The 17,077-nt window shown below is 28.2% G+C and overlaps 1 protein-coding gene across 9 annotated transcripts in view; it reads left to right on the forward strand.

The window, feature by feature from the left end:
- OtopLa (Otopetrin-like a) overlaps positions 1 to 17,077 on the forward strand; it is a 108,847-nt gene that overhangs the window by 36,139 nt on the left and 55,631 nt on the right. For 5 of the 9 annotated variants that reach the window (XM_065506874.1, XM_065506869.1, XM_065506871.1 and 2 more), the window contains exons 2-3: positions 6,491 to 6,907; positions 12,412 to 12,545. In XM_065506874.1, coding sequence (XP_065362946.1) covers positions 6,776 to 6,907; positions 12,412 to 12,545 — 266 coding nt within the window. In that variant the 5' untranslated portion in view covers positions 6,491 to 6,775. Of the gene's footprint in view, positions 1 to 6,490; positions 6,926 to 12,411; positions 12,546 to 17,077 lie in introns of all 9 variants that reach the window. The other 4 variants (XM_065506865.1, XM_065506867.1, XM_065506868.1 and 1 more) reach the window with 1 other exon arrangement.

Here is a 17,077-nt window from a genome sequence, read left to right on the forward strand (position 1 = left end):
AGGGGCGACATATTCGAAAAATAGGACATGTTTTATATACCAAAATGTTCTGCGTAAAGATACCTTACAGAGAAACATAAAATTGTTATATATTCTTACAGAAAGCTTTTTTAATAAAAAAAACGGGTTAATTCACCTTTTCTCCCAAAAAACAGCAAAAAACTACTATTTTTTAATTTTTAAATTGAAAATCGTTGTTTTTAGATTCATAATTGAAATTGCTGTGAAATGTTTTGTATATTATTGGAAATTTAGTTGTCTAACTAACAAAAAAATTTGAGTCCATGCGGTCCAAAATTTCGCCATATATTTAAAAAAAGCGGATCAAGGTAAGGCAACATTTTAAAATTTGAAATGCCTGGAACTCGGAAATAGCACACGCAAGTATGTTTCAAGATCTAGCCGAGCGCTTTCCAAAAATATAAAAATCAAATGTTATCCCGATCGGAGCAGACCTTTAGAAATGCCACATTTATTTCCAACAAATGTTGATTCTGCCCCACTGTGTATTGCCACAAAGAATACGTTGTAGTTGTCGTAACCATTCCGAACCATGTTTTTTCTCTGCGTGTGCTGGCACTCTATTGCACTTGGAGGTTAACTGGTTTGTATATTCATTTGGTAACGCATTTCGTTAATTATATTTTTTGTTTTTTATTTAAAAATACATTAGTTATCTATCACTACAAATTTCGGAATTATTTCGAAATAGCTAAAAACTGGGAAGCTGCTGAGGTACATATACCATGGGAATGGTGCTTAACCGAAGGCATTTTAAATATTCCGTAAGAAAATTTTCTATTAAGCACAATTTGCAATAAAATACAAAAAAATACTGAGATACTCTGAGTCCGACTTGTTGACCATACTCAGAATAGTTACTAATCTTTATAAAGCCATTATATTTGAATTAATATAAATTGATATATGTAATTGATGATAAATTATAATTTTACCGTAATTTTCAAAACAAATAAATATTTTCAATACGTTTACATATACAAATTATATTTCTGTTCAAGCATTTTATATAAAACGCTATTTACTTATTTATGCAATTTCTTTTATTATAAATGAAATAAACAGTTAAAGTTTATTCAACTTTACAATGTTTATACATTTATTACAGTCTCTATATATGTGTCTCATTTTAATGTAATTTTATATACAGACATATAGTACATTTACACATTATCATCGTCATCATCGCCATCATCATTATCGTTGCAATTTCATACAATACACGTAACAATGGGGCATGCAGCTACAAACAACAACAAAAAAACGCCACATTAAAAGAACAACCAACAAACGTTAGTTTGTGTTTCTGTCTGTTTTTAAGCCAAATCAAAAACAAAATTCCCAGCAACAATAAAATTTGTATTTTTTATTTTTTTTCCAGCCAGTAGCACAATTAAACACTTGAAAATTAAACAGCAACAAACTACATTATTTTTACACTTTTAGTTTAGTGGAACATTTAAAGTTTTTTTTTTGTTATTAATGGCATTTTATTTTATTTTTATTAAAGTTTTGAATATGTTAGTAAGTAAACTTAAATCACAGTGAGTGACAGCATAAACAAATTTAAACCAGTGTCTTAGAGGGGAGCGAATTAATATAAAGCTAGTCACGTGACTGATTATTGTGTGGTTCTAATACTTAATGAGAAGTTAAATTTACATTGGAAATTGGAAATTGACACTATTTGGATCAGTTGTCGGAATTTATAGCCACCATATGCCAAACACGATAGGTTATTTGAAACACGAATGTCAATGAAATTCATAAAAATTTATAAATAAGAATATAAACAGAAAATGGACTGACAATGTTTGGTTTGATACTTTTTACTTTGCTAAATAATTAAACATTTGTAGGATTTAATGTATATTCACAATATGTTGGACTAGAAGTTATGCAAGGGCTGCTTTATAGTTTGCATTACAAACTAAAATATTATTGAGATACCGAATTGTTTTATCCCCCACTGTCCATAATTATATGCATGCTTTCGTATACAGTTACAAACAAATAATATTTGTTTTCATTAATGTGTCTCTGTTCATCTAGGTGGAACGTTAACTAAACTTTTTGATGTCGCTGTTCATATTCATTCACTTTTAGAATGTTTACATAGAATAGAGCGGCAGTAAGAAAATAGTTTAGAATATAACAATTCTAATACACCGATTTGTATGCAATTTTATACTTTCAAGTTTTTTTTTTAGTTTAATACTTTTGTATGTATTGTAGGTATGTTTGTTACTTTTGCAAAAAATAATTTAATGTTTATGTTGTTTTTCCTATTTTGCTCATTTTGAGTTTAAAATACCAACAATTTTAGTGACAATTTTGTTTACAAAATAAAGTAAAATAAATTTATAAATTTAGTAACAGTTAGTTGCTGTTTCTTTCTATATGATGTAATGATATATTCTATTTTAGACACATTTCAGAGGAATTGTAAGCAAGTCATAAAAAAAATCAAATAAAATCTAAAGTTCAAATTATATTTTAAGTTTAAAAGTGATGTCATTTAGTGGTTGAGTAGAAATTTATTGATGCATTAAATGATCATACATATTTGTGTTTGTTTTTTTAATAGTGACAAAAGTGAATTGTTTTTATAGTTTATAGATGCAATTGTTGGTAATCAATTTGCTAGTGTTCGTGTAAGAATATCTGGCTTTTTTATAGATAAAATACCAGAGTGTTTAGATTCATTTTGGGCGTTAAAGACATATTTTGAGTTGGTTTTTAACATCATATTAAAGCAGACTTTACACAATAAGACTTAACTTTACAAAGAGAAAATAAAACAAGTAAGAGATCTATATTCGGCTGTGCCGAATCTTATATACCATTCACCAAATTATACTTTAAAATAAATTTCTTTAAATATTTTTAGATAAACAAAATTTAATTTGTTTTTTAATTGTTTTTCAAAATTCTTTTTTAATTTTTTTTTAAAAAAACTTTTTTCCAAATTTTTTTTTTTTTTTAAACAAATTTATGACAAAAAAATTTTTTGATAAAAAAAAATTCGGGTTAAAAAATATTTTTCCCGATTTTGACCCATTGTAGGTCCAACTTACTATAGCCTTATCTACATCGTTGCAATGGACTTTGAAATATTTATCATTAGATATCCATATTGTCTATATTAATGACTTAGTAATCCATATATAGATCAAAAATCGAGGTTGTCCCGGTTTTTTGCTCATATCTCCGTTATTTATGGACCGATTTTGCTGATTTTAAATAGCAAACTTCTCGAAAGCATGTCTGACAGAATTATTGAAGATTTGGATCCCGAAGATATCTGGGGTCTTCAGAAAATTGTTTCAACAGACAGACGGACAGACAGACAGACGGACATGGCTTAATCGACTCCGCTATCTATAAGGATCCAGAATATATATACTTTATAGGGTCGGAAATGAAAAATGTAGAAATTACAAACGGAATGACAAACTTATATATACCCTTCTCACGAAGGTGAAGGGTATAATAAAAACTCATCAGTTTAACAAAAATATATGGCTTGTCTGTTGCTTTTACACGATCAGTCCGTTTTTAGCTTTTTACATGAAAATGCATTCCAGATCTAATACAACTTGGTTGTTTTTTTTAAAATCCAAAAAAAGAGAGACACACGATTGTCAATTTTGCATCATTATTTTCTCTGAATTCATATGGTGTCATTACAAATTATGTTCAGACCAGTGGTCGGCAATTGTAGTCACCAGGCGTAAACACGAATATCAATGAGCTTCATACAAATTACAAAATATCAGATTACAACAGGGAGAGGGAGATAAAGTGCTTAACATGTTATTAAATTCAGATTTCATATTCTCTTTATGCCGAACACCGGTTTAGACTATCCCGTTTGTACTCAACTACACACAATTTTGACAGTTTATATTACTTTTGGGACAAAAGTAAAACCTATCGATTTTGGAGATCTTATAAACTAAGCTTAGAATTAAAAGCAACTAAGTACTCAATTACAAACAGACATAGGCATTTATAGATTGACTACTAATGTGGTTTGATGTGGTTCTACAAACATCCAAGAACGAATATTTCTCTACCTTCCTACAATGGTATAATAATGGGGAAGGGTTCTTACAATTCTAGCTCATTTACTATATTTCAACTTTTGCTAATCAGGAAATTGCTTATTTAATACAACCTTAAGATTTTCATTTTTAATATGAAGATTTGAAATGAATAATATCATGTCACTATTAGACAAACAATCAATATCTAACAAACTCTGCAGTCAAAAAATTATGTTACTTCACAATTATGTTTGATCATCTAAATAAGAAGACAAATATTTCTATTCTTCCCACAAAATGACACAAATAATTAACACTTCTTTTTCTACTATTTGACACAACTTCTTAATTGGTTTCATTCATGTTCGGTTAACAAGTTGCCAGTGTGAATGTGTGGTAACAAACAAATTCTTGACATCTGAAATTATAGAAGAATCAAGTGCCTGGCTATTTGTTATCGGATGTTAATTTAAATAATTTGTTTGTAAGTGTTGCTGTGTGCGTTGTTGTGGTAATAAATTATGTGCAAATTATTTATGTTAATATATAATTTTAAAAACAACAAATCAGTTTTGCTAACAACAATGGTCAAAATAAAAACAAAGCCATACACAAAAGGGTAGTGTAGTAATTTGACTGGTTTTACGTTTTTTTGTTTTAGCTTAAATATGTTTTTTTACTTTTGTTTTTTGTCTAGCTACTTAATTACCAATAAAAAAATTTAAAAAAATTCTTCTTATTACATTTAATATTCAAATGGGTGTATTTAATGCAAAAAACTAACATAATTATATTTAGCTTAGTCGAATCTTATATACCTTTCCAATTGATCAACTCTTGTGTGAAGAAGGTCTTAAAGTTCGCTTGATAAAAGTCGACTTGGACATTCATGTGACTCTTTGGATCAATACTTTTGGCTTATAGCCACCAGGGGCCGAACATGATCGTTTGTTTACAAACAAAAAACCCGAATGCCAACGAGCATATTTTTCCAAAAAATAATGGTCTATGATCAATTGGTAAATAATATAATAGTGATGATCTCCGATTGATCGTATTTATACTTAAGTTATTCAGTGATCACAGTTCGATGTTTTTTTCCGAATTCGCAGTAGTTACGATATACATATTTATTGTGGAAATGATAAACCGAATAACAAACTAAATTTTACTTAACCTTTCGTAGAGCACAACAAATGAAATTAATTACTTTAGTGTCTAAACATGACGATGATTATGACTAAATTGTATACTAACTGGTTTAACTAGACATTTGGCAAAAACAAAATTAACAAAATAATGAAATGAATTTCAAAAAAAAGATCACGTCATTAGTACAAAGAGAGATTACGAAAGTTTTACGCTATTATTATACATACAAACACAATTTCAAGAGAGAATTTTTAAATATTTATTAAATTTTATATAATTTGTATTTTTATAGTCTTTTAATTACTTTAATGGAACATATCCGTCCACCAATTTTAATGATGAGAACATTTTCATATTTTTTTATGGCAAATATTATTTTTTAAGTATTATTTAATTGAGACAGAAAAAGTACCTTAAAGTTGGTGTATAGAATTAGTCTCACTGCTTGTTATTTATGGAGTTTATGGAGAATAACTTAGTATTTACGAAGTTATTTTCCAATTTTGAAGATGATGAAGATCGGTTTTTGGTATGAAATATGAGTGATCATGCGAAAATTTCAACGTTTTATGTTATTTTCGAAATTTGGTGAAATATAAGCGATCACAGGTTGAACTTATTTTTCGGAAAAACGCAGTATTTACTAATTTGATATCAAATTTCGTTAATTATTTAATTAAATTAAAAGTTTAAAGGCTAAATATGAGTGATCACAGCTTGAACTTGGTTTTCTGAAAAAGACGTTTTTAAATATTTTTGAAATTTGATACTATAAATTGATATTTGGAAATATGAGTGATCATAGATTAAGATTATTTTTTAAAAACGCAGTATTTACTATAATACAGGCTTTATATATTTTCCAATATTTTATGCGTAAGATCGATTTCAGGTATGAAATATGAGGGTTCACAGATCGAACACATTTTCCCGAAAAAATGATTTTTGGTATGAATTATGAGTGGTCATAGATGAAGCTTTTTCTTCAAAATACGTAGTACTTACGAACATATTGAAGTTTTTAATCATATTCGAAATTTCGCTTTTTGGTATTAATACCAGTGATCATATTTATGGCATATATTTCGAAAAAACGATGTTAATTACTTAGTATCTATTTGTTATATTTTCGCAAAAAAGCTGCATTTGTAATTTCAAATTATTTCTTATTTAAACGTTTTGTATCGAAAATTGAATAGTTCTTATTGTTTAAATTGCCTTTATTTCCTAAATAAAAATAATTTTGCATTTTCTTCTTTTTCTTACAGATTGATCTATTGTCTCATCACCATCATTAGCCATCCAACCGAACACCAACAACAACTAATGGAATTTCCACAATATTGACTGATTTTTTCGCAAAACAAAAGAAACAAAATATTTTTTGTACACAAATTTTGATACTACCTAAATATTTAGATTTTCTACACATTTTTTTATAACTTTATAAAATCAAAAACAATTTGTAAAAAATCACAAAAAAAAGTAGTTAAAAACCTTATTCCCTTTCCCGTAATAAAACCCAAATCCAAAAACTGCAAAAGCCAAAAGGTATGCAGCGTTGTCCCTATATACATGAGATGAGAGAACGTTTATTAAACGATCAGAATCGTGAATCATTACCTTTGGAACAAATGGAGCGTGCAAATCTATTAGACAATCGTCAATCGGCTGAATTACAACAGGTCGGCACTATAGTCAAGGTAGGGGCGTAACAACACACTACTCGTTACAAGGATTTGAATATAAAAAATAAAAAAACCTGAAAAACATATAACAATTTCCTAGTGTATTAACTGAATCTACATAAATTTTCAATTAAATTTTGTTGTTACATTTCTTTTAATAAACCAATAAAACATTTTGTTTGTTTATTTTTTTTTACAAAACAGTTTACAGTTTATTGTTTGCTGCTGTTATTTTTCTACTTCCTCGTTATGAAAATTATCCTTGCACGAGTAATGTTGGCCCTTTACTTTTTTATTACTATTAATATTTTTTTTAAATAACATTAATAAAACTAATTTGTTTATCATTAAGTTTGCTCAAAAACTCATCATTCATCAACAAAAATTATTAATATTACATCAATATTTGTTTTAAAGAAGAAAAAACCATCATTTCATATCATGTTCTGTTTTCTTAGTTGATTTACTAATACAAGAAACATTCATACAAAACAAACATAAAATTGGAATTGAAACAGAAACGTATTAAATTTAAACCACACTTTCAAACATTCAAAATTTCAACTAAATAATACTTCAACATAAATAATACTTCAATACAGCTAAAATTACACTTGATTTACAAATAGTTTAATTCATTTGCATGATTTATTTTTCACAACATGATTTGGTTTTTATTTTAATTTCATCAATACAAGAAATATTTCAGCCAGGTATTGAATTACCGGCATGTAGAGAGGTGTAAATATGAATGTTTTTATTCTAAACTGATATGAATAGATAAAAATTAATCGAGCGATTAATATTACACAACATTTTAATATATACTTATATTGTTTCAAATCATAGTGGGTAGCAACGAAATAAATGTTTGTACATAATTTAGGCAAAAGTATTAGAAGTGCTTTAAAGTTACAGCTATGGACTGTGGTTAGGATGTATATATTATTTCCCACCGTGCATAGTTTATTTTATTATTATTTAGAAATAGAAATTGAAAGCTTATGCTGTTTTAAGGTTTGTTCAGATATATTCAATGAGGCGTAACTGTCGATCTAGCTATTACGTGAAGGTCACCTGTCAAATGTGTAATTGATTTGTGTACACTATCGTGTAGTGGAAAATCTTTGACTTCTTAATAGATATTGATCAAGAAAAACATTATTGCAGAATAGTTCTTTGTCATCTCTTTACGTTTGTCATGTGCTTGTCTGTATTCTTCATTTTCTTTTTCTAAATATGTATTCCAATATCGTTTCAAGAGCCGGTGTTCTTTGCAGTCAGATGGATTTTCCTTCAATGGTACAAACAGTCAAGGGTTATTGTGATGACAAATTGGTTTAAAAATATGACGCTTCTGCGGACACTTTTTGAAGTGTTCATTTGGCTTAGTTTGAAAGAGTTTTTAATAAAAGAGTTTTAAACAGCTCAATTGTTTATACAATTTTGTCCCAAAATGGTATTTCAAAATAGTTAATACTATATGGTTCAGCTGGTCTGAATTTTTTTTATAGTGGGTTAAAGTTTTAATTTGTTGATCGAAGGTAGCGTTATACTAACTGAAAAATATGTTAATATCTGAGAAAATTCTTATTGTCAGAGTTATATTGTAGAATTTTATGGGGATCATTTTTGTGGAAGATCTTAGCCCCCTATCTTTAGGGGTCAAATTGACCCCTTTTTCGAGAAAATCGAAAAAAGTCCTTTCAAAAAGGACATTTAAGGATTAAAATATTCTACGAAACTTTTTGCCGTAAAATTTCATTGGGGGTCACCAAAGACACAAAAGTTGTAAATAGAGTCTTTACGCTTAATTAGCAAAATTACACGCTATATCGGGTCTCACATTTTTTAAAAATATCTCCAAAAATCCAAGTATGATCCGAATGAGCTGAAATTCAAAATATATGTAAGTTATCTCTTTTAGTTCAAGAGATATTTAGGTTTATTTATTTTTTTTAATTCTGCTCGATTTTTTTTGGGTTTTTTAGATATGGTGGGCCTACGAAGGTTCGAAATAACATGCTAACAGTTATCTCATCCCTATAAAAAGTTACACGCGTCCAAAGTTGGAACATGAAAAAATGGCCATATTTTTTACGTTCAAATCGGACTAACAGTATAGAAATTACAGATTTATTTCCCTTTTTTTCAACTGTGCGTTACATTTTTTATGCTCCGTACAGTATATCGAGCCCTTAGCGCCAAATTATCGTAAGCGACCATTTCTAATTTTTTTTATTGCAAAAATTAAAATTTTATGGACCGACTAATATTTTAGCGTTCTCAGAATATCAAAATTGTTAATAACTTCAAAATTATAGGGGGTAAGATTTTATCGTAAGTCAATGTTTACATTTTACAGTAAACGAATTTTATCGTAAGCGACACACAGTGGTATAGAAAAAACAGAGGGAAATAAATCTGTAACTTTTAAATGGTTAAATTGGTTTGAATGAAATTTCAATGCGCATAGAAGAAGTGTTGTCGAGTTTAAGTTTTGAACGTGGACCTCATGGTCCCACCAGGGTCGCGTACATGGGTCCTCAAAGTAGGACACCTCGGGTATGTTACATTTTTCGATCCTATTTCTTCGTTTGTGTTCCGATTTTTCGCTAATTGTTTGGGAAAAAAGAACTTTTTTTCTTTTTAAGTTATCGCAAAAAAATGTCTAAGACGATGTTTTAGGAATTTATACTTTCTGAAAGCTAAGTTTTCATAAAATATTTTAAATGAAAAAAATTTAAAAATTGTTGTTACCGAGGGGACCACGTCCATTAAAAAAACACCTATTTTTTATGTAAAATTAAACTTTAGAGCAATAATTCTCAAATCGCATATTCGATATCAAAATGTAGTAACCGATTTTAGGTGGCCTAATATGTTTCTAATTGCGACAACCCCGACCCTGGTATGGATATTATAGCCAAAAAACTAAAAATTCCTATTTTTGGAATTTTTCAACATTTATTTGGGAATTGCGGCATTGCTGATAATAAATTTCAAAATTCGTTTTTATTTTTTCATTGTAAATAGAAAAGTCTACATACATAACTGAAATTTTATTGAAAATTATTCATATGTACATTAGGCATATAACTAATTTTGGCGAAACTTTTGGCATACCATCACGTGATGGCCAATGTTGTATAAGTAATGAAAATCATTTTTTTAGATCATTTCATTTCAATTCGAAAAATTTGTATCTATTCAAAAATTAAATAAAAAAATGTTTTTGTCATATGTTTAATGTATAAATTTCAAAATAATCAAAAACCTTATCCTGTAAAATTTGTGTTTTGTCGCTTATGATAATTTGGCGCTAAGGGCTCGATATGATGGAGATGATCTCTCTGAACAAGTAGTTTGAAAGCTCGTTAAAATTATTATTGCCAAAAAATAACGACTAATCGAGTTGTCCATATTATAAGAACTTGATATATCCGTAGAAAGTAGAAGAAACAGAGACTTGGGGAGCATTGAAGTTCAATATGAAGTCCTTAGAAGAAAACCAATGTAACACAATTTGTATAGAATATACTATAGAAAAGTTTCAGAATATTAAGTATCAATCGAGTCTGTCCATTCACTAAGTATCCACAACAAATACCCCTCCAATTTAAAGTATTTGCAACGAAATGCACTTTGTCTCGTTAGTGCTGTTAACTAAAGGTCATTTGCTGTCAATCGCTCATTTGCTGCAACAACGTCGTAATTCAAAATATCCAAAAGTAATGATCGGTATAAAAATTATTTTGTTTTAAGCTAGGTACTCTGTTCAAAATTTCGTGCGAAATGCTGTCAAACTACATATAAAATATTTGGAATGAAATATATGCGAAATAATTTCGCAAAAGTTGTACTCTGTTTTTATTGTGGAAAACATGTGAAATACATCTGGCAACCTTATTTTTCCACACGAAAAAACATACGCAGCACTTCTTTCGCACGAAATTAAAAGCAACCGCGAGCTGTCAAGCTGCATATAAAATTTTTCGCCTGAAAAAACCATGACTTTTCGCAAATATGAACTAGGCTTTAAGCGCTAAAGCAGCCGTTCCAACATGCAAAATCGTCTTTCAAGGTCTCTTAGCTTGATTTTACAAACTCTTGTTGAGTTTTACAATACAGTAAACGTAGCCATTTTAAAATTTGTACAGTTTTTTATCAATAGTATGGTCACTGTAATTATTTATATGATTGTGGTAACCATAATATGGTAATGTTACGATTGTAGCAATTATATATCTATCGTTGTAAATAAATATATGTTTATGGCAATCAAGTTCATGATAAATCATTTGGTCAATTCACAAGGTCATATTGTCATAATGTCCTAATATTTCACAATGGTTTGAAAATGTTGTTATTGCCTTTCAAGCTAAAAATTTCCTTTATGCTATGTTTATTGTGTTATCATAACCAACCAGCAGAGACTTGCGCCAAAGGCCTACGAGTCGGTTAAACCGAGCCGAAGAGTCGTGAAATATTAGCACATTATGACAATATGATAGGAGGCCTTGTGAATTTACCAATTATATTATAATATGTTGTTCTCAGATTATGATAACCATAAGCCGAAACCAACATAATATTGTAAATCTTTATCATAAAAATGTTTGTCGCAGACATATACATACTTATTTACTGCAATCATTGCTACAATCGTAACTTTTAGGTATTATGGCTTCCGCATTCATATAAATAACTACAATGGTCATAACATTGTTAAAAAAAACTGAGTTTAGCCAAAAGAAAAGAAATGTTGAATTATTTGAATTATTTGAATTATAACTGTATAAAGTAATAAATAACGAAAAGCTACTTGGTATGCTATGAAAAAGTTGTTATTTTAAAACTACTTCCTAATTTTTTTGCTGAGATGTATCGAATTTTATTATTTCAGAGTTTAGTCATTTTCAATTCTAAATATAGACATTTTCTAAGCTGAAGAGTTTGAAACCTTAACATAATGACATGTCGAGCTTAATTGAAGAGTATGTTATGAATTGACAATGTTTTTTGTGACCTTTTCATGTTTTTTGTGACCTTTTCATATTTTTTCTAAGCTTTTTTATTACTAGAATAAAGGATTTTTTTAAAAATACTTAATAAAAACTTTTATTAATGCTTCTGTTAGTGTTGAACGTTTTTTTTCAATTCCAATTTTAAAGTTTTTTTTCAATAAATATATAAATATTTTCTAACCATTTGTTGAATGTTGAGTGATTTATTACAAAAATATGTTCTGTACAAAATTCAACCACAATACAATAATTTATTAACATTTATCCATAATCTTTCTCTATACATTTCTCCCCATTTTCATCCTCCACTTAATTTTTTTATGGCAAACAACAAATCATGACATTGTAAACAAACACTCACTAACATTTGTTACTAAAATAATAAAATAAAATATATTTAATGATTTGTTTAAACATAAAAATCGCTACACAACCAAATGAATGATTTGTAAAAATGATTTATAAACAAAACAGCTACATGCCGATGGGTATCACACAAGTCCAGCCCATCAAAGAACACCACTGGTGCCTAGAGATCTGGGAGAAGATTTCAATTTGGATTTCGATGATGATTTTCCAATCGATGCCAAGCGGCCTAAAAATGCTAAGTAAGTAATGAAATTTCAAATTTATATTTTAGACCTCATAGTATTTCCAATTGTATAAAAAAAACTAGTAAATGTTTCCCTGTCAATCCTAATTTTGAAATATTGTTAAGAAAAAATTCTTCATTTGTTTTTTTTTGTTCTAAATGTAGGAAATTTCTTATGTTTTATGTCAAAACTCCCTTGTGTTGTGCTTGTTGAAAATATTAAAAAAATATTTAATTAAATTGTTAAGGAAAAAAGTTTATGTTTATTTAAGGCAAAAAAAATATTAAAAACCAAGTGATACACCATTTTTATATTTTCTCAAAATTTTTAAATATTTGATTTATTTCTGTGTTTTACTAACTGTTCTTCTATTGGATACTAATCATTACACCATATTTTTGTTTATTTCTGTCAAAATCTAAAAAGAATATTAAAATTACCATACAATATTTAATATTTATTACTTTTAATGTTTCTTTCTTTATATATTTTTTTTTTTGGGAAAAAATCTCATGTTTTATTTGTGTTCAAACCGAAAAAATACGAAAAAAAAACACTTGTTATTTGTGAAATCGCGCGAAACCAAAAATTGAAAACCAAATATTTATTGACATTCAAGTAACCAACAAAGAAACCAATCCAGCACACAACTGGAACAGATTTCTACACCACCATTCCGAAGGTTGGTTGGCACACAGAAAAACCAAACAAATTTAAAAAAAATATTAAAATACATTTAGTATTAATTTCAATATTATTTCAATTTCTTAACAAAATTGGAACTATTTAACAAATTTTAATTTTGCAAGCCTTAGACTGCATATTATTTAGCAAATATTTGCAATTATTTAAATACATACTCGTACATACATATATCTTGTTAAATTCTTAGTATGTTGTGCTTTATACAAATTAGTTTTCATAGAATTATTAACGTTTTTTGCAATAGATTTTTTCTTCTCAATTTGTTTTAGAAAATTGCGCTGCTGTTGCTTCAGTTTTTTTTCAGTTTCACTTGTACTTTTTTTTATTATTGTTTATGATGTGGTGCATGATTTATGTTTGTTTTTGAATTCAACACAATATTTTTTTAATTTCGTTTTTCTTTACACTTTAAATAAAAAATACAAAAAGAGCACTTTGTAAAATAAACTTGCACATTTGCACTCTATTTATTATGAATGAATACCAGGCGCACTAATTTGTAATCGTATATTTAAATGGAATAACATGAGGAAATAGTTCACACAAATTGTTGATTATTTTAACATAATACTCGTACATTCGTTATATCACTGGTTATAAAAGATCTGGGAATGATTTAGAACTCATTAAATGTAAAATATTATTGTTAAGTGGAATTAATTGAATAGCCTTTAAGGTAATAGCTTTGATAATAAATCAAAAGGTGCCTTAAACAATTTTAATTCTCAGTTTATAAATATTAGTTTTTATTTTTTCAATAACGTGATTTGGACAAAATATATTAAGCCACAGTTGTAGAAGTAAATAACTTAGAAAGCTGATACTATAGCATTAGAAAGTTGAAACAGTTACTGCCAGTTCCATGATTTCTAAATAAAATTGGAATGCTTTTCATATAAATTTGTTCTACTCATTTTATTTATTGTTACGAATTTGCAATAGCGATTTGAATTAAACGGTCTGTAACGACTGACTGCAACATTCATCATGTATATAAACATGTCCATCAGTAGATGCTTCTACTTATCAACAATGTTGATTAGCATTGTTTTTATGTATGGCAACACTAAATGTTTAAGCTGCTAACAATAACATCGAAAGCTCTAGAATTCGAATATACGAGCTTTGACCGTGCCGTGACGGCAGTTTTAAAACTCCATTTTAAAATTTTTAAACATTTTGTTAATCAAATTTCAGAATTTTTTTTATCAACACATTGGGATTTGTTGAGAATAGAATATGGAATAAAAATATGAAAAAATTATGTCAATATCTCCCATAGTTTTTCCGTACCTGCTATTTAAATTTTAATATTTTCGAGAAAAACTAATTTGTTGGCCATATTTTGGCGAATGATACCAATTTCCTTACTGTTATGAACTTTAAGTAAAACCTATTCAGAATATTACAGTCTAGATAATTAAATATAGTCTGAAAGTTTTACTAAAATCGGATAACGTTAAGCCTTAAATCGTGAAGGTCAAAGGTCAACATTTTCAATATATGGAATGTCTCCCAAAATATCTCATCCCAACTCGTTCATCCTTTTATTTTATCAAATAAATTTGATAGAAAATTTACGATAAAATTTCTTTAATGACAGTAATTTTTAGAATAAATTTTTGATAAATCTTTAATTTTAATCATCCGAAGGCTTTGTAGACCTGATATATCACATTACTAACTTGAGGTGTATTTCTCTCTCATCATGTTTCTCAATTGAGATTTGATAACTAAGATACATCATATTTAGGGTTCTATAGTTGAAACAAAAATTCGACCTTTCAACTTTTCCGATATATAAGAAGTCGACTTTTGAAACTTTCGGCTATTTTACATTTTTTAATAGTCGACCTTTCGACTTTTTTTTCGCCTTTTTTAATTTTCATCTTATTTGAATATAAACAATATAATAATAAATTTGCTAACATTTGTATAACAAAAATTAAAAATAAGAGAATCGATTTTTTTGAATTTTTTTAGTTAGTCGACTTTTAAACTTTTTTCGAATAACGACAGTTCGACTTTTTCCCACCAAAAAGACGATTTCGAATAAATTTTATTAATCCATGATAAATTTAAAGATAAATGTAAAATATTTAAAAGGTTCTAAATTCCTCCAAGAATTTAGAACCTCCTTAGAACCTATTAATATCGGGACTATTTCTGCATCAGTTGCCTTTTCTTCAGAGCACTTAGAGTTGTGCATCTTGAAGCCTCTACTTATTGCTTTCAAAATTAAAATTTTAAAAATCTTTCCTATTCTATAATTCAAATTGTAGTATTGCTTCCACTTATTTGTAGTACAAATTTTGTACAGTGGAACTGATCGCTAAAGTAGAAGAAATAAATATTTATCATCTAAAATGTGGTTCCCAAAGCCAGACCATATAAAAATCAAAGGATACAGATTTTAAAAGTTGAGAATCACGTGTGTGATAAATATCTTAGAGCTTTTAGCTTTTATTTTGTGGACCGATTTAATTTCGATGTAAAGAATTTAATATTTTCCCTCAACCAATATCAACATATTCATGATAATCAGCCGTTAATTAATTGCTTATTTAAATATTAATTTAACGATTTAAGGCTGATGGGGGAAAGCATTCTCAAATGAAAATTAGTCTTTTTCTAAATTAAGGATAGTTTTTCACTTTTTGCGTATTTTATTAAATCATTGAATAAAATCTAAAAATTTGTACACTTACAAAAAATACAAATTAAAACCTGTCATTGTATATTACAGCAATTAAATGTGTTCCCAGGAGGCTTATAAAAGTAAAAACCGCGCCAACAAATATTTATTCCCTTAACCTTTTTAGGTTTGTTTTTTTTTTTAGTTCTCACTGGAACGGAAATAAAATTTTATTTTTATTCATTATAAAGAGACGACGATGAATGCCAAGTGTGCCAACATTTGTAGTCGTTTTATTATTTATACTTATTTATACGGAATATTATGTCAATGAACGGCAAAGTTTGTGCTTTTTGTTAAATGTTTGTGTTTTTTCTTAGGTTTTTTGTTTTTAAAAACAAAAGTTTCTTTTCATTTTGGGTGTGAGAAATAAAATAAACACACAAACATATACTTGTACAAACACCCATTTACCAATTGGAAAAATCTCTGCAACATACATGTATAAATATGTAGTTGCTACTGCTGCAGTTGCAGCAGTTTGTAGTGGCATTGGTGTTGTTGCACTACTACACTACTTTTGTGTTGTATGTTGGCAAACAAACATTGTTACACGGGCGGCATAATGGGAAAAGAAATCTCGACACAATCTAGTGTTAAAAGATTTAACACACATGTTTATAGTATTAGTTGCTGTTGTTGTTGCTGTTGCTGTTGTCATTCTTATTGTTGTTGCCTTATCTTTTTCCTATTGCAATATTTAACGTTCTATGGGTGTGTTTGTACGTTCCCTTTTTGTATGCAGTGTGTGTAGCAAGGAGTGTGTTTTTTATTTAATTTTCTTTGTAGTTTGCATTGACTTTTTTTGCCCTAATCTTTACGTTTTGTTCTGTTTCTTCGTCTCTCTCTGATTTAATAATGTGTCGTTTGTATTCCTTAATATTTAATGAAGAAAAAACTAATGAAAACACTAAGCAAATTCTGCTTTGACTATGAATGAATTTGTTCACCCTACATCATCTCTGACATTATATAATCTCAGTCATGTGGTTGTGCAAACAATTCCACATTTTATTTATTAATTAGCCAATAACCACGATATTTGTAAATGTACATTCCTCTGTATGTGTTCTGCTAAATATTGCCGAGAAAAAACTCATCACAAATACTTTCATTTGAGGGTATTCAGGATCGGAAAATTAAACCC

The sequence above is a fragment of the Calliphora vicina genome, chromosome 4 (assembly GCF_958450345.1).
Source record: "Calliphora vicina chromosome 4, idCalVici1.1, whole genome shotgun sequence".
NCBI classification, from domain to species: Eukaryota; Metazoa; Arthropoda; class Insecta; order Diptera; family Calliphoridae; genus Calliphora; species Calliphora vicina.